This window comes from Barbus barbus, assembly GCF_936440315.1.
Source record: "Barbus barbus genome assembly, chromosome: 38".
Lineage (NCBI taxonomy): Eukaryota > Metazoa > Chordata > Actinopteri > Cypriniformes > Cyprinidae > Barbus > Barbus barbus.
The window spans coordinates 5,882,792-5,909,700 of NC_136716.1; the positions used below are offsets into that span (position 1 = coordinate 5,882,792).

Sequence of the window (26,909 nt, forward strand, 5' to 3'; positions counted from 1 at the left end):
TATAGTACACAATGTACATCGACTACTGCGATAGAGACACTGCTGTTTATTTAGCATCTCATTCTACCAGGAAATTCAGTGTCTTATTTCATGCTCCCCAGCACGTCAAATACCGGTTTGGAATGACTTGAGGCTGAGCAAATGTCAGTTTTCATTTCTGAGTGAACTGTCCCTTTAAAAAGCATATAAAGCTTTAGTAAGCAAGGCCATGGACACGTTTCCTCTTCACGGGTCCAGGTGACTTTCTCAGCAGCTCTGTATTCAAACGGCCATGCTGGGCAGAAATACAAGCCTGCTGAAACCCATTAGTCACCGGACGCACTTGCAGAGAGGACACAATAATCCACATAAATTAAAATGAAGGGACAGGCGTTTGGCTCGCAGGTAGGTTGTCCTTGGCTCACACATGGTGTGTATTACAGTAGAGGATTCAAGGGAAGTGTGTGTGCCCACTGGAGCGATCAGGACACGGACAGAGAGGCAGGAGTGAGGGTGGGCTTCCTCACACTCCAGTGGCTGTGCCCACCTCAAGGGCAGGACACCATGTTCAGTCTCCTGAAGCGAAGACAGAAACTGTGAGAAAATAACACAGATCTGTTTGCCTTACATATACAGGCACAATGATTAAGACCCAACTAATGAAGAGATCAGCTTTTAAAGACAACAATGTCTATTTCTAGAGACAGAAATTACCCTGTTTGCTCTATTAATAAATGTATCAGGCATTTATTGCACAATTAATCAGTGCACATTATTCTAAAACAAAAAAAAAAAGTCGGGAACACTTTACAATAAGGTTCATTAGTTAACACCATTAGTAAACATGAACTAAGAATGAACAATACTTCTACAGTATTTATTAATCTTAGTTAATGGTAATTTCAGCATTTACTAATGCATTATTAAAATCACAAGTTGTGTTTGTTAACATTAGTTAATGCACTGCGACCTAACATGAATAAACAATGAACAACTGTATTTTCATTAACTAACATTAACAAAGATTAATAAATAGTGTAATAAATGCATTGTTCATTGTTTGTTCGTGTTAGTTAATATATTAACTAATGTTAATAAATGACACCTTATTGTAAAGTGTTACTAAGAAATCAATATTATCTGCCACTAAAACAACTTTTCTGCTGATGTAACCATGACTGTGGAAAATTGGACATTTTAGCCCCTTTTATTATCTGCCAGACAATTTTTCAAATTGCAATTAAATGGAAAGTTCACTCAAAAATTACAATTCTCTCATTTACACACCCTCATGTTGCTCTAAACCGCTATTTCCTCTATGGAACATAAGTTCGTTTTTTTTTTAAGAACGTTGGTAACCAAACAGTTTTGGTTACTATTGACTTCCACTCATGGACAAAAAAAAAAAAAAACACATTCTCAAAATATCATTATTATCAAAACATCTATTCTTTAGGTGTTCCACAGATGAAATAAAGTCATACAGGGGTTGAACAATATCAGGGTGAGGAAATGATCACAGAACTTTCATTTTTAGTTGAACTATCCCTATAATAATACGTATAAATGCTTGGCAAATGCAATTTTAAAGGGGACCTATTATGCAAAAATCACTTTTATAAGGTGTTTGAACACAGTTGTGTGGCCGCAGTGTGTGAAAACAACCAGCCTATAATGGTAAAAATCCATCCAATAATTTTTTTATAATCTAAAACAATCATAAACAGTCTCTCAGAACAAGCTGTTTCAGATTCTCCCTCTGTTCACGTCACCGAGGGGAAAAAGTCACGCTCATTTGTGACGCTGCCCTATAGAGACAGCCCTGAGTGAGAAGCAGCAGTCCGACTCCACCATTACTGTTTACTTGCTGTAGCTGCTGGAGATATACAATGTCAGTGCCATAAAGGCATTTCAAGTGTTATGTTTTGGGATGCACTAACGAACATAGGAGTCTCCATAGACTCCCTCCATCTGAGCCACTGAGGACACTGTGGTTAAGTTTCATTGTCTAAGGAAATGTCCTGGAAAAAATCGGTAAAGTCCCCAATACGTGTAGGGATCAATACCAACGCGTCAGCTCCAGACGAAGTAAGTATCACGCGTTTTGTTTTCCAAATTGCCCTTCTGAAAGAGCTTCTTGGCACTCTGTAAGGCTAATGATGCTAAAGTTACCATTGTCCCTGTCTGTTTTCACTGGTGCTTGTCTTCATGAATGATCGGGATTAGGAATGTGGTAGTTAAAAGTTGCATATGAAAGCAATGTGAGTCAATCGCTTCAGTTTGTTGAGCTCATAATCACAAGTGGGACTTATAAAGTTTGTGATAGCATGCCATGCACCATGAGACCAGCTATGTTGTTATTTTTATCCCGCCGTGCTCCCCGTCTGTGTAATTCATAAACGCAAATTTATTATGCACAGTACAATCAGATGACTGACTTCTAAACAGAGCATGTTTTCTGTAAAGATAACAGGCTTGTACTAATAGGGGAATGTTTATTTGCAAAGGCTAGCACTGCTAATGCAGAGCTGGAGCTCTTGAAGCTCCGCCTTCTTCTCCGGGAGCACAAGCTCATTTGCATTAAAGCAAAATACTCAAATACAGTGCGTTTGGGCTCAAACCCTAAAAGTGGCAATTTTAACAAGCTATAAAAAATTATCTATCGGTTATTTTGAGCTAAAATTTCACATACACACTCAGATATCAGAGACTTATTTTCCATCTTGCAAAAAGGAGCATAATAGGTCCCCTTTAAGATTATAAATGGCTTTATAAAAGGCACAAGGACAGAAATGTGCTGCATCAACAGAACAAGGCGCACGCACACGCACGCACACACACACACACACATATCAGGAATGAAGAGCCAGTGAAGATAACAGCATGACATTTGAAGCCGCCTGTGTTGAAAAGCAGGAAGTGGCAGGAAATGAGTATGGGTGCGTGAGTGTTCCCTCTCTCTCAGACAGCATGATAAAAGCCTGCTGGAGTCCAGAGCGTCTATGCCGCAGTGTGTTCTTGGCACCCGAGCTGTCATGCTCAAAAGACCCAAAGCGCTCCACCATGATCAAAGACCATTTTCACGCGCAGAAACCCAATCCCACGTCTCGCGCTCATTCCTTCCCTCAGTACGCTGCCAGCGCGGTCAAACACAGCATTGCTTTAAAAAATTACAGACATGCTGCTGTTATTTCCCATAAGTCTTTTATTAGTAAATGCATTACATTCTCTCAGATTGTTAGTTCTTACTCAAATATTTTTTCTGTGCTGATTTTGGAAATCTGTGGTATTGTCTGGAATTAGGGTGAACATACGTCCACTTTTTCCCACACATGTCCTTTTTTTTAGCCCAGGAATTATAAATTGCTTAAAATATTTTCTTGGTCTTGGCTTTGTTTTACTATTGATGTGCTCCACAGTCCTCATATATTTTAGATATGCGCAGCTGCATTGCTTTGACATTTCACGTGCCACAATTGGTTGATTAGGTACAGTGTACAAATCCCCACATGGTTGTGATCAAACTACTTTTCAATCATTACCTTCAGCAAGCGTAAAGCCGTATTCACATATCACAAACACTCCATCAACAGATCACAGCATTCAAACAGGCAGCATGAGCTATGAGGTGTTGAGTCTCAGAATTCATCCTATTTACCAATCTGAAAAGGTTTTACTCTGGCAGTATGTGTCATTGGTGTAAAAAAACGTTGCACAGCTTCAGGTACAATAACGTACGGCTGACTCCATCTACATAGCCAAATGAAAATCTAAATTAACAAAAGAATTAGACAAAAATTCTGCACTTTTATTTAGGGATCACATTAACCAAAGGAGTGAGTTTGTGAGCTAAATTAACTACATTAAACATTTTACAACATTAGTCACTGCGTTAGGTGTCACGAACTAACAATGAACAAGTTTAGATTAATGATTCCTAACACATTAAACTAATGTTAACGCTCTTATTTATTTATTTAAAAGTACAATATCTGTAAACTTAGGTCACCTTATCTGGAATGGATTTAAATGTAAATGTAAAAAAATATATATTTTTTAAATCAATTAATCAATTATGCTGAACACACTTTTTTGCAGCTGAAAGAACAACTAAATCAGCCAAAATATTTAGTAAATGGACAAACAAAGGATATTTTGAATTTTATGATGGATGGATCTAAGATTAGTAAAGATCCTAGTCTAAACTACTGTGTTAAAAACACAGAAACAGCCATAATAGACTCAGGGAATGAAGTGAACCGAAACGCAGGTAAAACTCGTAAAGGTAACAGCACAGATTTTGTGTGACAAGGGAAAATGTGAAGCTTATCTAGTTCAGACAGTAACAGGAATTTCCCGTCACCATCACATCAACAGAAACCAGCTTGTTTTTGAATAATATGAGGTTTGTGAAGCAGACATGATTTAGCCAGCAGAACAGAAGTGATTTAACAGGTTACACAGATATGCAGGACATGAGTTAATACACTCGAAGAACCAGATTTAGAAATGTTAATGACTCACATCACAATTTCTGAATGAGACTTTAATAACACGTGTAACGTCATCAGATTTCTAAGCCAATCACATGTACTTGTACATTCCCTAATGCTACAAGGGCTTTTTGTTAAAAAAATACATTTATACAGCGGAAATAATAGTAATTCTTTCATTTAGCCAAGATGCATCAACTTAAAAATCAACTTCTTTTGTCAGAGAAAATTGTTTATTTCAAAGAAACTGTGTTCTTTTGAATTTTCAAATCACTGAAGAATCCTGAAAAAGAATAAGCTTCAACATTGACTTTTCTTTTAATTAATGTACTGACACCAAACTTTTGAATGATGGTGTGTATACACACACACACACACACACACACACACACGCACACATCAAGGCTTTATGAGTTTTGATAATGTTTCCCGATTTTCTCCAATGCAAAACGGAAGCTCCAGACACTGTGACATTTCATTTAATCGTTCCTCTTCTGTTCTGCCTGTTTTGCATAATAACTTTCACCATTCAAATTGCTACGCTCTGATAGGGTCAGGTAGCAGCTCGGCAGCTGTGATCGCATTCATGCAATTAACGTTCCAGCAAACGCTCTGGCATAAACCTCAGCGAACGCCACCTTATCTCTTGCTTTTAAGGTCATGAAGATGAAATATGGTGCCAATTATGCGTCAGCCCAGAAAAGTGCCGTGTGCCAAATAGGAAGAATTTCACCAGTGAAGATTTTAATCAGCAAGCTCATATGATTCCCGATTAATAAGAGTGTAATCTTCAGCGCAGTGAGAGCAGCTTGTGTGGATCAGGTTTGGGGACGGACGGGTGAATGTTCCAGGAATAACACTTTTACTGCAGTGCCTGTTAATCTGTCTGCCAGCTGCCCAAGAGACGACACAGCAAACCTGTCTTCAGATGTCCTGACAAGGGCCTCGGCAGCATTTCATTGGCTGAAGTGATATTGAGCTTCTCTCTCGATTTATCTAAACTCTCTGCTCTTTTTTTATTTAGATATGTTACCACAAATGATTTCAGCAATGAATGGTAGCATAAGTCTAATCAACAATCTTCAGTGGTTCCTGTAGCGGTATATGTTTATTAGTGATATCTCAAACACTTGTTCTGGTAAAGGAGGTGGCCACAGGGGTTGTTCAATGTTTGACCCAGGAATCCCCCATCAGCGGTCTGCCGTAATACCACAGGCTCCATCTGCCACTTCCTCTGTTTAACACAGCAGACCTTAAGAGAACATCAGGCTGCTCAGACAAACAGGAAGCAGAGTCGGTGAGCAGCCAACAAACAGCTATAGGTAGCCTGAGAGACCAAATTAAATCAAATGTCTCTTAGCTTTTAGGCAGACATCTATTTGAGGGATTTTGAACTATTTGTGTCACTCCCAGACATGCTTTACAAATTTTCATAGTAAAATATCTGATCTAGGATATATCCAGTAAAGGAATTCTTACAAAAGAGATTTCAATTTGAAACCGATTTTTGTGTCTTCTGTTCATCTTCCATATTTGTTCATGAGTCAACTCCATATCGAAGTTTTTCATCTTAATAAGCTTATGTCTTGATGTAAATGTGCTATAAAAAAAAAATAATCTGATCCATATGCTAGTGTACTCCCAAATAAACTTTTAGGGCTATTGCTTGTATTTCACTTCTTTTCTCAATCATAAAGCAGCTCTTGCAATCTGTCTGTTTGCTGCTGGCATTGAGAGGCTCAAGGAGTAGAACAAATCTGTGGATGGTAGCGCTGGAAGCTTTGGTTAGTTTGTAGATTCATCTAACATTCATCTGACTGTCAATAGGCCTTTGTTTCCCTTCTGTCTCTCTCTCTCTCTTTCAGCACATCACCTGCACTTGCAAATCATAACACAAATCACACCGTCACCACAGGCAAATGACCATGTCAAGGCAATTGAAGCCATGACTGTCCACACCAGAGATCTGAAAACACTGCATCACTGTACATGAAACATTTAAATACAAATATGCTGATTTACAAATCAACAAATACATCTTCATATTATAGTACATTTGTCCAAATGCCAATAGACCAGTGTTTCTTGCACTGTTACTCAAGCTGTGAGCTAGCAATGTGATTTGAATGTAATGAGATGAAAAGCCTCTGTAATATAATAAAACAATAATAAATAGACAATATGTCTTTGTATATTAATTAAGTTGCTCAGCGGCTCGGTTCTTCACACTTTTGTTTTGACAGTACTTCATAAACTATATTTCAGGCCTCAAAATCTTTGTTCTAATGCCACACAAACAAATCTATTGCTCTTTGTTGAGTGTGTTGATCTTGATCAGCAGTGAACAAGGGCTCTGCAGAATACACTCAACTAACAGACAAGCACAAGTCAACATCAATTAGCGTAGCCAACAGAATCCAAATATGAGCAAAAGCATGGTCTATTAATAACTTTCAATACAGCAACATCAAATATGTTGTGATGAATTTGAGTGTTACATAATCAGCATGCAGTGAATCCAAAAGTATTTTAAGGAGCTTTTCGACTGTGAGACAGGCAGTCACTAAATGTACAGTAGAGATGGCAGGACACACACTAAACTGCTTTCATGTGGTTGCTGAGAAATAACAACCAATGAGCCATCTCAGTCTGTCACTGTGCACTGCTTTCAAAATAAGACACAAAGACACTATTTAAACACTTGCTGCTGCTGTGACACTCCAGTGACTTATTACACAATTCACACATCTGTTGATTGGCCTTAGAGATTTGCTGCTCATTAAAACGTTTTACACAAAGAAATGAATGATGCTGTTGAAAAATGTGTTTAACATGATATTCACTCACATGAGATGCCATCAATTACAAATCCAAAAATAGCTGTGGTTTATCTGACATGGAGTGGCTTAGCATTGACCAACACATCATTCATGAATGCTTTTGTGGAACACATGTAGATTAGATGAAGATTTGTCTAAAATGGGAAATATGTTGGAAAAGAGGACTGCTGTGTTGAAACAGTCTGATGTACTGCGTACATACACTCCCAAGGAACAAAAAAAACAACAACAACAAAAAAAAACATTTATTTACAGTTCAACCCCCCAAAAATTAAACATCTGTCATCATTTACTCACAGTGGAAGTCAACGGTCAACAAAACTGTTTATTTATTAACATTGTTTAAAACTGGTTTATCACCTGAAAACATGACACCATGGAAGGTTTTGGTTCAAAAAAATCATTTCAGCACATCACTAGTAAATGATGACAGGATTTCCATTTTTTTGGGCGAGCTATCCCTTTAAGTCAAAATACATTTTTGTGTTATTTTTGTCTATTTTTTTGTAGCTGCAAGAATAATTTAATTGCGTTATCGATATATGCATATACATCATAGCACACACATTATGAGCTGAATGACAGAGCAGTGTTTTCACAGAACAACTCTCTAAAGGTAGCAGCAGCTCTGTTCTGGAGCTCAGTGGAGGACACTGGGGCAAGACAGTCATCCCTTTGTTTCCCTGTCAACAGGCCCACTTGTTGCTCTCAGGGATTGTACAGATAAAAGGGAGATTGAGGTCGCCTTGCCTCATGATATCAATTTGTGTGTGTTCTTTCAAGCTGGGCTTGTAAAAACAGCGGCGCCTTTGTGAGAACCAGTGAAGCGTTATGGCTTCTAATGTGAATGAGGGTGTCCTGAACTTCTAGGATTTGAACCGCAAGGCTTTTAAAAGTAGTAAATTAACCGTTCTGTGGACTTCACCCACCGGGACTTCAACACTTGTGCTTGTGGTGATTTTTAAACTCACTTCACCTCCTCTTGTAGCCATTTATTTTATGTAAAGTAAGATGTGTAAAGAAGAACTAGTACAAAGGTTTAAATCCATCAAACATTGCTCCGATCTTCCACACAGTGTGCATGTCTTGGAGAGCTTGATCTCTTGAGAGCCTCCGGCTAAGGACAATCTCTCCACAAACTATGATGGATAATAATATCATCAACTATTGTCAAAGAGCCCTTGGAGGATCGCCTACGAAATACTCAAACAATTAACGGCTAATTTTATCGATAACTGAATTTTTAAAGCAATTAAGCTTCAAAAATTCCTTTGCGAATTAATCAAAATCCCACTTACAACACTGGATTTGAGGGAAGAGGGGTATTTCAGCACCAGAGAGAGAGAAAGAGAGAGAGAGAGAGAGAGCGCTGTGGCTTTAAAATCAAAGCCAGCTGGAATATGCAAATGACAGTTTTATTATCAGCAGTGCTGTGGTGCTGATAGGGTTTCGATGAGTGTACAATCGCAGCCAAACAAACTTCCTGAGGGAACGCTGTCCCCTCCACCAAACAACAGCCAGTTTCTCTAGTCTCAGACTGGGAGCAGTTTATTGCATGAATATTTCAAAAAGCCCATTTCTATTCTTGGCAAGTTGCGACCTCGTTCACTCTCATTCTAACAGAGCCTTCGTGTTATCGCAAACTAGTACGAAATGAGATCTAGATTATAGTAGGAGCATTCTAGGTTTGATGCATCACATTTCTTGTAGTGTACACTGAAAAAAAATCTTTTTGCTGCTTGTTTAGTTTAAGCAACAAAATTGCTAGACATCTTGTCCTAACTTAATTTAATTGTGATGAATACACTTAAATATATGTAAAATTGAAGCTATTTATGTTGAGACTCGTGAAGTGAATTATTGTTAACAACATTGCATTAACTGAAACTGGGGAAGTGGATGTTTAGTTCACGGCCTGCTTTGCAACTGGCGGAATCAGGAAAGTAAATGTTGAAATCAAGTGTTATTTCATGTTTGTGAGTGGAAAGCACTGTTAAACTAACTGTTTAATTTTCGAGAGTTTCTGTTTATGCTGAAGTTTTTATGGTTATCATTGTGTTCAAAAGTGGTTGGCTGTATTAAAACTGTAATATCTGTTGCTTCTCTCAATGAGCAATAGCTGTGCTAATGCCAGTGCAGTGATAACTTCCTACTTGTGCTGTGCTATTGCTGCAGAAATCCTTAAATGTACAACATAAAATAAAGTCAAACCCCTAACAGGTCAGGTTTCCATTTACTCAAAAACACATTCTGAATATATTGTAATCTAGTCAACATAATTGAGGTGATTTAACACAAAAAATTTTAGATTAAGTTCAACTAAAAATATACATCTAAAATTACGATAAATTGTGTGTAATCCCTTGCCTTAAAAATCCAAAAGCCATTCTTTCAGTGTTGATTACACAGAAGTTAGTTTCTGGGTCAGGTAGAAAACTCTGGACTAATCTCCTGTGATGGCACATTACTGGACCACGAACAGTCAGCTCAATGACTATAAAATGCTTATATTACTTAATCAGGAAAACTGTACCCCAATTGGCTGGTGCATGGAAACACAATAATGTTTACAAGTTATTCTAACTGTATATCAGGACCAGAATTTGCGCTGTCAGTCACATCTGGCTATAGGAGACTCCTTGCACATTTTCGCAAGCGTTTTTCGTATTCGTCATCCTAAAAATTCATCACGCACAGAAACCTTACACACTGAGTCCAATGCGTATTAATTAATCCGTTGTGAATTAATCAAGCAGTGAGGACGATTGTGTTGTCCTCTCTCATCTTAAAAAGAGAAAAAGAAAGACAAAATATTGGGTCCATCCACTGCTGATATAGCGTAGAGAGGAAGGACAGTTCCACCTCCTTATTAAGGAGCTGCGGGATTATCCTGGGCGATTCAAAGTTTACTTCAGGATGACAGTGGATCAGTTTGATGCTTTGCTAGTGATACTGGAGCCATTTATTAAAAATAAGACCACCAATTTCTGTGAACTGAGTGTGCAAGGACCTATACAGTGCTTTGTGCTGCGAGACGAAGTGGATCAACTTGTCAGGCGCCATTCTGGATTCTGGTGTTCGTTTTTATGGTGGCTCTGAACTGTCAAAATACCTCTCAAAATGCTTGCTACGGATGCCAAAAATGCAGAAAATGGAACCCGATCCAAATTTTTATTATGACGGATGAAAATTTCGGAGGCTTGTGTAAACATGATTGACACAATGTTGTATCATCGTGGTAATTATTTTTTAATGTGCGTATATTTCAGACTCTGGTGTTGTGAATAACAGGGCTTTACAAAAACGACAGAAGCCAGGCCATGCATTCAGTCCTATCACAATCCTGTTTTACTCCCATTGGCTGAGGAAAAGGCTGTGTCTGTACCGCTCTCTCTCTCTCTCTCGTGCTACGGTCGCTGTCAAACCCATCATCCCCAACCTCCTCCTGCCGAAAATGAGGTCACATGGAAAAAACGAAAAGTAAAGCTATAAATAATACACAGCTACCGCAGTGAGTGCATTCTGAGAACAAGATATTTTCAGGGCACCATCTCTGCACAGAAATAAAATTCTTCAGGCAGATGAAAACATCTGTTCTGTGTTCCCAAAGCATTTTAGATTTTCTGTGCATCTGCTGTTGCATAAGACAACAGAATCTAAAGCTTCAGAGAAGCTATTTAGGTATAGATATGAACAGAAACTAATAAAAAAAATTTGACTTTCTTAATACCCATTCCTGGACTTATCATGCCAGATTCATCAGTGCACAAAAGGGACTGATGAAATGGGACTTTTTACATTTCAATCAATTTCTGATGTATAAAATGACTTTTTTTTTTTTCTTTGAACATCCCGTTTCACTGGAAAATGTATCACGTTACAGAAATTGATTGTGAATGTGGTTTCATATTGATGCACTGATGCAAAGTAAACAATTTACACTTAAGACAAAGCCTACAAATGTTTAAGAACACAACAGAAAAATCAAGTGATACAAAACATTTAAAGAAATATATAAAGCAGTACTTGATTTTTTCCATCAAGAATTGATTGAATGGCAAAATCGGCATTGCATACCAGAATGGACCCAGACCTTATGTGGGTTTGCTAAAACAAATGCCTAAAAAGGTGTTTGACTATTAGGTAACATTAGCCAGTAGCTAGGTGACGGCAGAGGATAATGAAAGGCTTGCAGTGGCAGATGAAATATTGATGAAAGATTATGAACACAAACATTGTTTTCTTTGGAATAACATGCATTGATGAATTATTCACAATAGGACCAGGAACGTGTAATAAGAGCATAAATAAAGTCCATTTTGATTCCATGTTGACTTCAAATACTGTATTAACAAAACCAGAAAGAAAACACTTTATTCCACACATTAAAACCAAAATAAGACAGGAGATAATCACAACAAACTATTTTCTACAGAAATAAGCCCTTTAATTTGAAAGTGTCATTGACTTCAGCTTGTTTTTCCCCTCTCTCTCTCTCTTTCAAAGCAGCTCAGCTCTAACATGAAAGGCTCAGAATGAGGACAGAACAGCCTGCCAAATAACATTTTTCTGAAGCTGGAGGCAAGCGGCCAAAAAGAAATCTGTAAAGAAAGAGGAAGGGCAAGCGTGCATTACATTTATTATAAGACGGGCACTCTGCTCTCTCTCTCTCTCTCTCTCTCACTCTCTCTGAACACGGGCCGGCAGTATTAATTCATGTCTTTAGATTGGAGGCGCAGTGGTCTGGGTGCACTGCAGTCTGATCAAATGAACAGGGGGAGGACTTCACCTTCATCGGGTCAGTTGGCCCATAGATCTAGCAGCTTCAGCCTGTATGATGTAATATCTGGCAGAAAGACAAAATAAACGACCCCTAACCCAGAAAACAGTGTTGTTTACAGGCTAACGTGCAGCTGCAGTGTTCTCTGGTCTTTAGCTGTTTACACTACTTTAACTGTATTCAGATCTCGGTGAATCTATGCCACGGGCAAAAGCAAGCCTTTAAAGTCAACATGAATTCAAAATTGACCCTATTTACTTTTTATTTACTTTCTTAATGGATGATTCTGGCCTTACTGAGCATTTTTTCAAATACCAAAAATTGTTTGTATTTATAATCCTTCATCAAAATGTAACTACATACTACATATTTTCGTTTCTGATGTCACTTAGGCCACACATACAATTGGATTCCTTGTTGATTAAAGAAATTTCTTCTTCTTGAATACCCAGTTACACACAGAAACCTGGTTGACATATACAGTGCGTGTTACTCAGACTCTCTATTTAAACGGACTCACCTTGTTGCAAAGAGCACTGATCCTGCAGTATATTACTGACTCATAGATGCACCAACTTTACACCACGGCCTCTCTTATTTCCTGATCCCAGCGTGGTGGTAGAGCACAGCGCTAATTTGTTGCATTTGCAGGAGAAATATGTAATTCTAAAGTCACCTGTGCCGTGTACTCACCAGACATGTGTCTGGACGACAAAGTCCCACTTCATTAGATAAAAGAACAAGAAAGCTGTGATGTAATATCGCTGGTTACATCACTGGCTTCCACTTGCATAATAGGGTGAAACAACAGTGCAGAGTGGCCTTGATCTAATGCTGACCCAAACACCTGCGTACCAGTGAACTTACTTAAGAACATGCTTATCACCTGACTGTCTGCCCGCATAGAAATAGCAAAGCCGACTCCGGTAACACTGCAACCTCAGATGATAAGCTTCTAATGTGCTATTCTTTAACTTAATAAACACAAAAAAACAAATGAGTCAAACAGTAACAACTCGCTACAAGGCCTAACCAAAGCACTAATAATAAATAACAAATTCACCTATAAATGACATTTCTGTAATTATCTATTCATTTTCATTCTGTTCCAAACCAGTTTGATTTAATTTCTTCTGGAGCACAAAAAGAAAGAAAACGGATCATGCAGCTCTTTTCCATAATAAAAAGTACGTTAATCAATGTTATTGGTTTTTGCATGTCTCATAACCGATTGTCAGCTACAGAAGATTATCAGCCAATTACTTCTTTTTGACTTAATTTTACAAAATTATATTCAAATTCTACACTACAGCTTGGAAAAAAATTGGACTACAGTGAACAAAAATTGTGAAAATTTTCGCTCAAAGATTGCTAATAAATTTCACAATTATTATTATTACGACAAAATTATGTATTATTTTGACAAAACATACTTAATGTTCATTTAAAACAAAAACATCTTTTACAGTGTACTTTATGATTCTTTCATGATGCATTTGTCATCATAGTCAGAGGCTGACAGTCCCTGTTCACCATTCATTTTCTTTGTATCGGAACAAAAGAAAGAAACCTGAAATTAATTTTGTGACAACACGCAGATGAATACATGATGACAGAACTGTCTTTTTTGTCTTTAAACAGTTGTGTAGGGCACGTGAGGCAGCACATGCGAGCGTTTTTTGGGTCGCAGCAGTGCAATGTGGCCCGTTTTTGAGCAGGTGTGTGAGCATATTTATTTCCCTGCCTCGTCTGTCACCGGCTACGTCTTTCTCGGCCCTATAATCCTCTCTTCCTGTTTCCCTCCGCACTGAGAGCATGCTGCACAGATTTGAAGCGTGTGACATTAATAAGAAAGTCTCTTTTTCATAAAAGGACTCCAGCAGAGATGAGCTCGTGGGGCTTAGCAGAGGCGTGTGTACGGCACATGTGCCCGAGAGACAGAATAAATAGCAAAGACAGGCAGAGAACGCTAGAGCCCTGCTATGAACGTCTGTCAGTCAGTGACCTTCTATAGGGCAGGTGTGTGTAATCATAGTCTGAAGACTTCAACACACTCAGTCATGAGCTGCATATCTGTAGTGATGCTAATGTGATCTATTAACTGTGTGGTTCATTTTCACAAGCAGCATTACACTGTGTCCTAATCAGGCGCAATGTGATAAGATTTCCGCAATTTGTCTGTTTGTCTGCTTGTCAGCAGAAGGAAGCATGAAGAGCTCTAAAATTTCCTGGTAGATGGCTGCGTTGACTGTGGACTTCAGAAAACACAGTGGACCAACACCAGCAGATGACATGGCAGCCCAAATCATCACTGACTGTGGAAACTTCACACTGGACTTCAAGCAACATGGATTCTGTGCCTCTCCACTCTTCCTCCAGACTCTGGGACCTTGATTTCCAAATTAAATGCAAAGTTTACTTTCATCTGAAAAGAGGACTTTGGATCACTGAGCAACAGTCCAGTTATTTTTCTCCTTAGCCCAGGTAAGATGCTTCTGACGTTTTTTCTGTTTCAGAAGTGGCTTGATAGCCCTTTTTCTGAAGACGTCTGAGCGTCTCCAGTTAAACGACTCCAGCTTCAATCCACTCCTTGTGAAACTCTCTCAAGTGTTTGAATCAGCTTTGCTTGACAGTATTCTCAAGCTTGCGGTCATCCCTGTTGCTTGTGCACCTTTTCCTACCCAAATTATTCCTTCCAGTCAACTTTGCATTTAATATGCTTTGATACAGCACTCTGTAAACAGCCACACCTTTCAGTAATGACCCTCTGTGACTTACCCTCTTTGTGGAGGGTGTCAATGTTCGTCTTCTGGATCATTGCCAAGTCAGCAGTCTTCCCCATTATTGTGGTTTCAAAGAGCAAGAGATACCGTATTTATACTGTAGGGATGGTCATTAATTGAAAGTCAAATGTAAATATTCTAATATTTTGAGATACTGATTTTTGACTTTCATGAGCTGTAAACTCTTATCATCAAAATTAAAACAAAAAACTTTTGAAATGTTTTACTTTACATACAATGAATCTAAAATATATGAAAGTTTCACTTTTTGAAATAACTTACAAGAAAAAAATAACTTTTTCATGACATTCTAATTTATTGAGATGCCCCTGTATAATCTGCCTATACTGCCTCACAGTTTGCACAATGTTGTATACTATTAAATACTGCATCTTGTACTGCACAGTATGGCGTGTATTTCACACAGAGTCCCATGTATTTTTGCATAGATGTACTTAAAACAATTTGACAAATTAAAGCATCTATTCGATTCAATTCTATTTGGATTCCATTATTTTTCTTACAGTTTGTTTCAATAATAATTTTTCAGTAAAACGTCATGCATCATGATAGATTTATTCTTCCGAAAATAATCCAGAATTCTGTGTAAAGGATATATTTTTTTTTTCCTCTCTGTTTTCATTTAGTGAGAGGTTGTGAAACCGTGCATTTTGCATTTGTACTCTGTCCCTTTTTTATGATTCCTTTTTTTTTGTCTCTACTAAATCCAAAACAATGGTCACAATGTTTTTTCTCAGTATCCAACAAAATATAATTTTTCAGTGAACATAAACGAACTTGAAAGATTAACATTCAAGCCTTCTGGAAATGTATATGCATCTATGAATCTGCCACCCAACATAATAAACATACTTTGTATGAGAAGCATGTGCTATGACGCCTAGTGTTTGAAGAGGCTTGTCTAGTACTATCAGTGTTACAAAAGTTCAGCCCTTCATGTCCTATGGACCTTACGGTATGTAAACACTACTATCTGTGACCTTTACACTGCTTATTACCACACACAACACATTTCCGTCAATCATATTAAAGCACTAGATTGGTTCTTGTGTGAAAACACTATGGGACTCAGTAGAAAGACATTTGTGCGTACAGGAACACAATAGCAACACAACTCTATATTGCAAAACTGCTTGACTGTTTATAGCATTGCAAAATGTAAACTATATTATCATCCAGATCTTTATTTAAAGTTGGATGTATAAGCATATATAAAATAATATTATCTTAACTACTAAAAACACTTTTTGAGGTTCCTGCTGCATTCAGTCAAGCTCCATCTAGCTAAAACACAAAAATGTGTCCTGTGTGAACAGCCCCATGCACTCCCGCTGGATGAACTGTCTAAAAGGCTTCATGCAAGTCTGGTTTGTGTCTCTATAAATAAACCCTAATGGGAGAAGATGTTTTAGAGACCCCCTGCAAAACTGCACCTCCCACTGTGAAGATGCAGGCCTGACCCCACACACTGAATCCTCTCATTAATATCCTTCCTGCACTCACTACCAGCAGGTCTGATAAAAAGAGGAGAGTGTTATGCAGCGTGCCCTCAGAATGACACATTATACGACACACATGCACACACATGAGAGTAGAGATAACACACAGGTAAGCCACAGAAGTCTCACTTCCTGCCACACAGCTGCTGCTGATGCGGGGGTGCTTCCTCTGGCATCACAAGAAAGACGACAAAGAGAGAAACAGTACTATTATGACAGGAAGCAGCCCTTGGGGCAACAGACAGGGTTTTTTTCGTGTTGTTCTTTTTAAAAGGGAGTCTCAGTGAAGGGTCATTATGCAGAGTTCAACAATACATTTTTTTCTTTCTGCTGGTTCAGACAGGCCAGGAGTTTAGATTTTACCCTGCTGAAATTTAAATGGATGCAACACTATTTTTTTTTATCACTGTATTTCCATGTACAAGAATGTTTCTCTGAGAAAAAAAAATCTATCTTTATTTTCCAGTATTTTCCAGTAATTCTGCTTTACATCACAGGACTAAATAAAATTTTACAATATACTAAACCAGAAAACACGTGAAAACATAAATTGTAATAATATTTCACAATATTACCATTTTGAACTGTATTTTAGATTAAATAAATAACAATTAAAATTAAGTAAATGCATTGTTAGTGAGAGTTAGTGACTTCAAAAACAAACAAAATATATTATCAAACCCACTTTTGAACAGTAGTTTACATATCAGAGAGTCTATTTATGAAATGAATTGCATAAATCTATGAAAATGATTGATTTTAACCACACAAAAAGTTAAACACTCTATTCACACTCTACAGTAACCATTTAGATGTTCATACAGCAGCAGAATATGTTTGTCCGTCCTGTTTAGAGTGGTAAATACAGTTACGTTCATACATATCTGGAATTTTCAAGAGTCACAGAATTTTTGAGGTGAAGTTCCACATCACTGACACACGTATGACATATGTATACAAGTGCAATCCTCATAGTTTATACTGCATGTTGCTGTTAGCGTGGGAACCCAGTATATTACTGATAACACTGCATGCAATTATGACAGCAGCGTGAAGAAAAGAAAAAGGACAAATCACAATCAGACGTATTCTTGTTTTACAGTATATAGGTCGTCAGGCTCATTTTCAATGACTCTAAAGGCTTCTTTAGGCTGAGGAGCCGACTGAGAAACCCGAATCACAAGAGAGCACCAATGCAAATCAAAGCCAAATGTGCAGAGGGGGGTTTTGGTGTAGTCATGTCCCACACACCCACCCATCAGCCGGGCTTCATTACTCACAGAGACAGTCCTTTCAGTGCAGGCAGGGTAGAGCCGCCCCAGGCCATCTCTGTATACGCTGGGTTTATGATTGCTGCCATTAAGCAGCCAGCTGTGTGCTGGCAGTGAAAGATCAAGATCATACTGTTTTGTCTCAATGTACCACGAGTATGTATACCTCTCACACCGTCTATGCACAAAAGACACATGGATGACACTTTGCCCTCTGCATTTCCAACACACAATCTGACAGGGCTGGCAAACGCAGTGTCCTGAAAACGTCATATGACACAGACAGAGAGACATTCGATACTAGAGCAACAGAGAGAGTATTTTCCCCTCAGGCTTATTTTTATAGCAACCAGAACCAAAGGTCACAAGACGTGAAGCATCTTTAACCAATAGCACTACATGAATACAGACAGGAACTAGACAAACAGAAAACATTGTGGTTTTAGACAGAGAAATTCATTTCTAGTCATGTTTCTAGCCCACAGGATTTTGGACCTCAGACCTTCCATGAAAGGAAAGTTTGTACATTTTAAAGTTAATAATATTATTTCTAAACTATTTTTTCTTAAAGGTTATAATAACAATATTTTTATATTATTTTATTATTATTATACTTCTGTCTTACAAATGCTGACGATAACAATAATAATAGTTTTCTATTATTGTACATTTATTATCTCTAAAACAAAAACTTCATGAACAATTTATAATAAGTAAATTCATTATTTTACCAAATTCAGGATAAGAGCCCATTGCAACATGTTTTGCGTTGATACTGGATGTTAATCAGTGTGAAAATGTTTTAAGTTAAAAGCACACTTAATCAATTCAATGATCAGATACTGCTGAAAACTTGGGCTCATTCATAGTCTTATTCAAACCAAAAGTGAAATACTAAATGCAGCACAACACAAAAATTCTCTGAAAAAAAAAAAAAACCTTTTTATAGAATAAAATAAGCAGTAAAGACTATAGTGAGCACATGGTATTAGAGCCCTGCACGGGCCTAAAATTTAGGCCCTAGCCTGGCCCTGGCCCGAGACCCTCAGGCCCTAGCCCGGCCCGTGTCCGACAGCTTATCAGAATTAGCAGCCCGTGTCCGACCCGAGCCCGACCCTTCTCCCAAAACAACTTATTAGGCTACTACTGTTTCAGCTATTAAAATACTTCAGTTTTGTATGAAATGGCAAAGTTATAACAAAATCGTTTCATTATTTTATTAAGTTAATTTAGAAAAACGTTTGGAGCACTTTTTTTATTCGTTAAATGTAAGTTTTAGTTTTTTAAAGTAACGACCAAGCGGCCAGCGGCAGACAGCGAGTTGATCATAGCCTATATTTGATAAATTTAGCCTTCTCAAATCATCACGACCCGTCTAAATTAAAAAATTAAATCTATAGTTATAAAACAGCTCCACAATGTTAGTTTAAACGCTTAACCTAGATAAATGTGCACTGATGCATATCCAGTCGTTTGTGCGGAGAGGAAGCTGAAGCGCACTTTACAGGACGTGCCAGAGCGATCACTTGCATTTGAAACATTTCAAAATACGCATCATTTTTGCTCATAAAGGTAAGATTAATAGGCTACATTGTTCGGAACTGTAAAGGGTCTACTTTTATTTGTGTGCACTCAAAATATCAACAAAACGTGCTTTTATAATATAAAGAAAAAAAAGCAGTTTTGGTTTTGAGCAGGAGCGCTTCTGAAAAACCGAATCTGACTTGATAAATATAGTATCTATAGAAAGCTTTGAATTACTACTTTAAAACGAAATAATTCGAATCGAAAACAAAAACTCTTTCATTATAAAATCCCTAAAGATGCATTTCTCTCTAAAGGCACATTCCAATGAGGAGATGGCGAGTTAGGATCATCATCAAATGCATGGGTGATCCAAAATGCAGCTTTTCCCAAAGCATTGGGAACTTTTAGTAACCACGCTCCAAATTCTCCCTGATGCTCTGGATGGTCAACTGCCACCTGTATGCTAATGCATGCGAATATGCGCTGCGTATTGCGTAGGCGATGTGTAATATTTATAATATAATCAGTATTTCATACAGTCGCCATATGTGCTCTGCCCCAATGGACTCGGGATCCGACGGGCTTGTAGACCTCTACATGGTATATGTTCTCTGGGTGTTTGCTGATCTGTTGCTGTGCCACATGAGAAATACTAAACCAATCACTACATGTTAACAACACAACAGCTGTTTGGCAAGATCACAAAAAAAACTAAAAATAACAACATGCGTGTTATACAACATTCATTTCAGTGTCTGAGCTACCAAACCTTTGTGCTTTAATCAGCGTAACAGTTAAGATTATCTGGAGAACTCATATTACTCAGTTTTACTGTGCAACAGCAGAAAACAGAAAGGGAAGAAAAGATTTTTCCTTTTGCTCCTGCAGTGCAAGGCATCTAACGCACTCTTTTCACATCATAATAATCAAGCCAAAACATTGTAGCCAAACAGTTTATTAAAGTCACTCATGTGGGCTGATGAAAATAATTGGTTTGAAGATTATAATTCACAGCATTGTTCCTTCTGCGGAGTGACTTCATCCTTCGTACGCAATGAACGCAGACAGCTTTCAGCCACTGCAAGACAGCCGGGCAGGGGTCTGTGTGTTTATCAGCAGTAAAGATCACCCTCGAGGCTACGGGTCAAGCAGGGCTAAACACAATTAAGCCATCAGAGAGTTGGCCACATCAGCGTGGATGTGTAAAATACAGCGCTGGACAAAGGAGATTTACAGGATGTCGTAAATGCATGACAGCCTTGCGGAGCATGTGCAGGAGGAGCTGTGATTGTGGAAGAGCGAACATCCACAGTCATCACTGATAATCAGACAGGAAGATTGACAGTTGCAAACAAGCTGCACCACATCTGTCTCAATGTGAAATCATCACAAACTGACAACCAACAGGCACACAAAGCGAGTGCTGAGTGTTTACATTAAGGAATAATTATCATTTAAAATTTGTACGCTGTAAAAACTTAACTTTTATCAAAGTAGTATTTTATAATCACTAAGACTATATTAATTTAATCAGAAATACAGTAAAAACTGTAATATTGTGAAATATTATTACAAAATTTTAAATATTTGTTTTTATGTTAATACATTTTAAAATGTAATTTATTCCTGTGATGCAAAGCTGAATTTTCAGCATCATTACTCCAGTCATCAGTATCAGATAATCCTTCAGAAATCATTCTAATATGCCGATTTGCTGCTTGAGAAACACTTATTATCAATGTGCTGCCTAATATTCATCTTTGATAAACAAACAGCTTAAAAGAACAGCATTTTTTTTTAAACAGAAATCTTTTGTAACATTTATGTCTTTACGGTCACTTTTAATCAATTTAAAAAAAATTTTTTTTTTTAATCCAACAAAAAAAACACGTGGACAAATCATTCACTCTTGTTCAATGCAAGTGACGTATGCTGGAATAAGAGCAGTCATTTATTCCGTCATAACCCGGGTGCTGATAGCGCGCGTGTGCAGGTGAGACCTGAGCAGCACACACTGCTACCTGTCCTGTGTTTAAACTAAACTCATTTAAACTTTATCAGTTTAAACATTTAAGAGCCAGATGATGCGAGCAGTGAGAAGATTTGTGTGCGCTCATCCGAACGCCAAACCCGTGTCTCAGAATGCGCGCAAATATTAAGCTCTCTTTGAAGTACTGTTTGAATGGACAAATTCACACAAAAATTATATCAAAATGTCTATCTTGGTAAGTATCCTAACAGATATAGCCGGCTGATTGTACTGGATCAGTGCATTCTCTTAAAGTGACAGTACTTTCTTAAAATGAATCAGACAGCAACATCAAGCAAATCACTCACTGCTCTTGACTGAATAGCTTTTCTAACTTTAATAAAGCTTGATCTTTAATTTATACAGTCAAATATGCAATGTTATTTTGCATATGATTACTTTATTCAATTTCTGTACCTAAAAACGAATGTTAGACCTACCTAAACAATTTGTGGTTCTTCAGCCAAAAGGTTATTTACAAATGGGACTACGCTGGATGTTTGTTGTTGCATTCAACTGGGAATAACTACACAATCCAAAAATGGTCCGGAAACACTGAAAAAAAACATGCTCAGGTCACATTCAGCCAAAAGATCCAGTGCTCCAATCTGAAAACAGGAGAAAACAATCAGCCAGCTCAGGCTGGGCCACATATATCAACATACCTACAGAGAAAGGCCAAAACACAGAGAGAGAGAGAGAGAGAGAGGCAGTGCTGAGTAAGGGGATCTGGTGGCAGTAAACTCTCCTCCAATGGCAGCCATAAATAATGGAGCTGTGAAGGCAATTGTGTGCAAACGAGAGACACAGGAAACTTAAAAGAGGGAAAGACGACGGCAAAACAACAGCTTTCAAAGAAGACCAGAGAAGAGCACAATCACGCGAGGCTTGTGAGTAAACTGCTGTTTGGTCAGGCGTTGACTTTGAATAAAGTAATTAGGTTGTTATTAAGCTATTTAACAACTATAAAAACCCATCAGAGGGAGAAGAGTGTAAAGTGTAAAGAGCGGAGGAAAAACTATAAAAAAAAAATAAAAAAATATTTCCTGGTTTTAAAAAGCAACACAAAAAGCATGAGCAAGTCTAATTCACAATAATAGTGCATATTTTCGCTAAACATCATCAGACATTGTCAACAGACCAGACTGCAGTCTATTGACAACATCATTATCTCTTCTCCAGTTTAATCACTTATAAAACAAAGGTAGAATCACAGATTTTGACTATCCCATCCAAAGACAGCAGATAATTACACTCCTGAATGCAGATTAATAAATATGCTGTTACAGCCATGCTAAGCTAAACAATATGGTAAGAGCTATGACCTAGTTTGCCTAGACACGGTGTACTGATCAAAGTTTGGAATCATTAAGACCTTTTTAATGGTTTTGAAAAAAGTTTATTATGCTCATTACGGCATAAATGTATAAATAAAGAAAAAATGAAGCTACAACCTTTTTCAAAACTGATAATAAAGAATATTTCTTGAACAGTAAATAAGCATATCTGAATAATTTCTGAAGGATCATGTGTCATTAAAGACTTGAGTAATAACTGCTCAGCTACTCACCTTTGCCATTACAGCAATAGATTACATTTTAAAATATATTCAAATAGAAAACATTTATTTTCATTTGTTATCATTTTTCACAATATTACTGTTAGGGATGCACGATATTATCGGACTGATATCGCAATCGGCCGATAATGGCTTTAAATGTAAATATCGGCATCAGCCCGATATGAAAAATTATGCCAATATGTCTTGCCGATAAGAGGAATATGTTAACTCACATTTGCTCATCGTGTGCTAGTGATTAGATCACGTCAGCAGTGTGGCTCATTCTTGAAGCAAAGTTTTGTCTGAATGATGATTAGACGCACCTGCAGCGGCACGTTTCGGTACGGAGTTTTAATCTGTAGGGAGCGCTGTTGGCCTACTTCTAATTAAATTAAAAGTAAAATAGCCTACACAAATAACATTTAGACTGTGTTTCTGATTAAATAAAGCAGTAATTGATGTCATAAAACAATGAGTGTATTTTGATTTAAACATCAGATGCTATAGCTTACATGAAAAAAATCACTTGAAAAAAACAAGTCATAAGTTCTAAAAAGATTTTCCGAATTTTTACAACTCTTTTGCTTTAGACAATCTACAAATGTTAAATCTTAAAATAAAATGTTAGGGTTAACACTGCTTTCTGGGGGGGGGGGGGATTAAGTGATTGATATATAGTTTATTTATAGTTATTTTCAAAGCTTCAATGTACTGTCAAAAAACCTTCATTATTATTTATTTTATTTTAAAAAATAAGTTCTTGTTAAAAACTAACCAAAATTAAAAATATTTTGCTTATAATTTCTGCACAGGAGAGACTTGGTGTTGTTTCCAAACAAAAGGAACTATATCGGTATCAGTCAAAATTAGTTGAAAAATATCGGCATATCGGATATTGGCAAAAATCCAATATCATGCATCCCTAACTACCGTTTTAACTGATTAAATAAATGCAGCCTTTGTGAAACTTCTTTCAAAAACATTTTTTTTAAATCTGAATGGTTCCAAAGTGTATATCCCTACACGGCATGTGTAAAGGCCAACTAGTAACCTTAGATTGCATGTGTTTCTCAAATTTACAACAAAAAATTAAAAAATAAAAAGTTTTAAATGAAAATGTGATGTTGTTATTATAAAGTTGCCACTTCAACTGTATTGCAAATATAGTTATGCTGTTGTCTGTCATGCCTAACAATGCCTTTTGGCTTATACTAAACTCACAATACAACACAACCTCTTGTACCTTAGCTTATTCAAAGTAGAAATTCATTTTAAAAACAGCAGGAATAGAATAGACGTCTATGTAGTTCAAACACAATAGGAAAAATTAAATAAATAAAATAATCACACAAGCCTAGCAAATGTCATGCATATGAAAAACTTCCAGGTTGCTCAGCAAAGGGCTTAGGTGCCGCTCACGATTTCTCAGTGTGGATAAGTGCACCATGACACAGGCTGGGTCGTCGGCCTGTGCATGTGTGGACTCTATGACAACCATCCCGTGTGCCATACTAGGACTTCTCTTTGAACTCTTTTATCGTGTGAACCTGGCCCAGATGGCGCTTTGCTGCTGCTCACATTACATAATCAAAACAGTCAGACCCGTGAAACATTTACAATCTCTTGCTCACTGCCTTTCCGTCTCTTTTAAAGGACGTCAAACCCTCTGTTATTTTCCGTCTTTTCAGCAAGCCTTCTAAACAAATAATGATCTTATTGTCAGACATGAGTCATTGATCTGAGAGACATCCAAACCCCAAATCATCCCAGCAACATAAAGGATCTTGACGTATTGCCTCCGCAGAGCTATTGTTCGATTTTAAATACCCCACAGCTGCAGCTCAACGCACAGTGCATCTCCGACTCAAAGATTTTGGGAGGAATGACTCACCAGAGCTGGCCACTGGATCTGCTTGGATTTTGTTCCCTGCAGCTGGGCACCCTCCTTCCTTTTGGCCCAAACCAGCTGATGTTCCAGCAGAAAGATCTGGAAGTCTTCGTACACCTTGACCCACTCCCGCTTATCCCACTCGAGGTCGTCAAACTCAACGTACACCTGCAGAAAGAGCAAAGAGAAGAGGTCACACTCTGAGCACTCGTCCTGCATGGCCTATGTTAACCTAATGGTGTAAAAGGCATACAAGTGGTGTGGGAACAGCATTGATATGGAACATTAAGGGACTTTCACATGATTCACATCAAAGTTATCCACTGCATTGAACTCTAATGAGTGAAGCATCAAGATCTAGGCATTAGCCCCAGGCAAGTGTTTGTGCACCATGTTGTAATTGCCATACATTTTCAACTTTGATGTTGTTTGCTGCTGACATTTTGAAGCACAACCAATATTTACCAGACAAGCTACACGATGTACTATTATACAAGTGGTTCCAGTGCAAAACAAAATCTAACACTGTTTGTATCTACATTTTTATTTGCCCAGACAAACATTCAATGTCCCTGCCATAACAAATAATGATAAATAGCTGTTTTTCCATTGTTTTTGACCCATGTAACCTTGTATGCTAATAAATAAGGTTGTTACAACACCAAAATTTTAGATAGCAGTGAAATTTCTTTCAACTGTTTACGATTACTTAACACATAACTGACTGTGTTTACGAGGACATGTGTTTACATTAGCGTAGTGCAGAGTTTCCCAAACGGGACATCACAAGGTAATTACTGGGGGTTTGTGAGTTGATAAAAACCTAAATTAAATAATTATATTGAATGTCAAATAAAATAAATAAATGGGGCTGTAAGATAATTGAGATATAGTGTAGCTTAGTGTGATTATAAAAAACAAAGGCTGCAATTTAATTAAATAACTGTATAGCCTGATGCACTACGTGTTTTAGAGTGAAGTGCAGCACTGTGCTCATTTACACATAAGCAGCTTTATTATCCGGTGTTTTCAGTGCGACACCGTTCACAGAAAATGCAGGGAATTCCATATATGCATGTGCTGAGAATTTAATGTGCAACATGGGCTGGGTTTACTGTATTTACATAATCACATATTTTTTGTTTCTCTTTATAATTAAAACATAATAAAATAATTATTATTCAATTTAATTGGCTTTCTAAAACTCCAGTGTAAAAGTAATGTGATTGAGTCCACTTTAGCTATAAAAAAATCAAAATAAAACACTTATTAAAAAACTATTACATTTTTTTATCTATTAACTTGCATTTGATTTGACTATTAACCAACATCAGTTAACCGTGAATATGTGAATGAGTCATTCAATTCTTGAAATATTAACCGTCCATCTCAGGGTAACTTGAGTAAATATTTTACATATAAAGGGTTCAGCTGACAAAACAGTTTGTGAACTCCTGGCATAGTGTTTTAATAAAAGCATCTGTCAAACAACAACTTAATGTTACAGAAAGCAGTTCAATAACTTTCAGTGTAATTTCACAACCATAAAGCTCAGTGGCCTTAAAGGGTCATGAAACCCCCTGTTTCAGCACTGGTTAGTTCTCACCACAGTTTTTTTTAAAAATGCTAAAAAAAGTGGGTGTGGTGTGCTGCGGAGCGGAGGGGGAAGATGGAGACAGACAACACACACAGCTTTGGGTTCAGAAAGTTTAATTTTGCTCCCATCGAGTTAAAAACACAAATAAATGCACAGCCATTTGCACTCTGCTTCAAATACATATGAACGCGCTGTTGCACCTCTGATAACTTTTTAGGCTTATTCTGCGGCGTGTATGTAAGCCGTTTGGCAGCTTGTGTCACGGAGCAGTAAAACCAGTTACACTCACTAACTGAATGAATCGCATTTGTACCAAATTCTTATTACAAAGTAAAAACAAATGCTCTCCTTCGATCCATGAATGTTTCTCTCAGTTAATGTGTGCGATGTCATCTCACAGTCTGAAGAGTCTGTCATAGCAAATCAACACATGCTGTTGTGAATAATTAAGCGAAGTGTCTTCTCATAGGATAAGAACATGCAGTCTCACAAATAATTTAATAGACATCGACGCATCATCGATGTACTATAGTCTATTGCCACGTCACAAATTGTGACGTCAACACGATGTAGATTTTAAACCCGGAAGATGAAAATAGCGTAAAAAAGCTTAACATTAACCAGTTTTCTCCAACAGTTAA

General features: G+C 37.5%; 1 protein-coding gene across 2 annotated transcripts in view; it reads right to left on the reverse strand.

Annotated features, from left to right (window-relative positions):
• LOC306858035 (putative JmjC domain-containing histone demethylation protein 2C) overlaps positions 1-26,909 on the reverse strand; it is a 148,020-nt gene that overhangs the window by 60,644 nt on the left and 60,467 nt on the right. For both annotated transcript variants that reach the window (XM_079398389.1, XM_079398390.1), the window contains exon 2: positions 24,675-24,839. In XM_079398389.1, the coding sequence (XP_079254515.1) occupies positions 24,675-24,839 (165 nt within the window). The remainder of the gene's footprint in view (positions 1-24,674; positions 24,840-26,909) is intronic.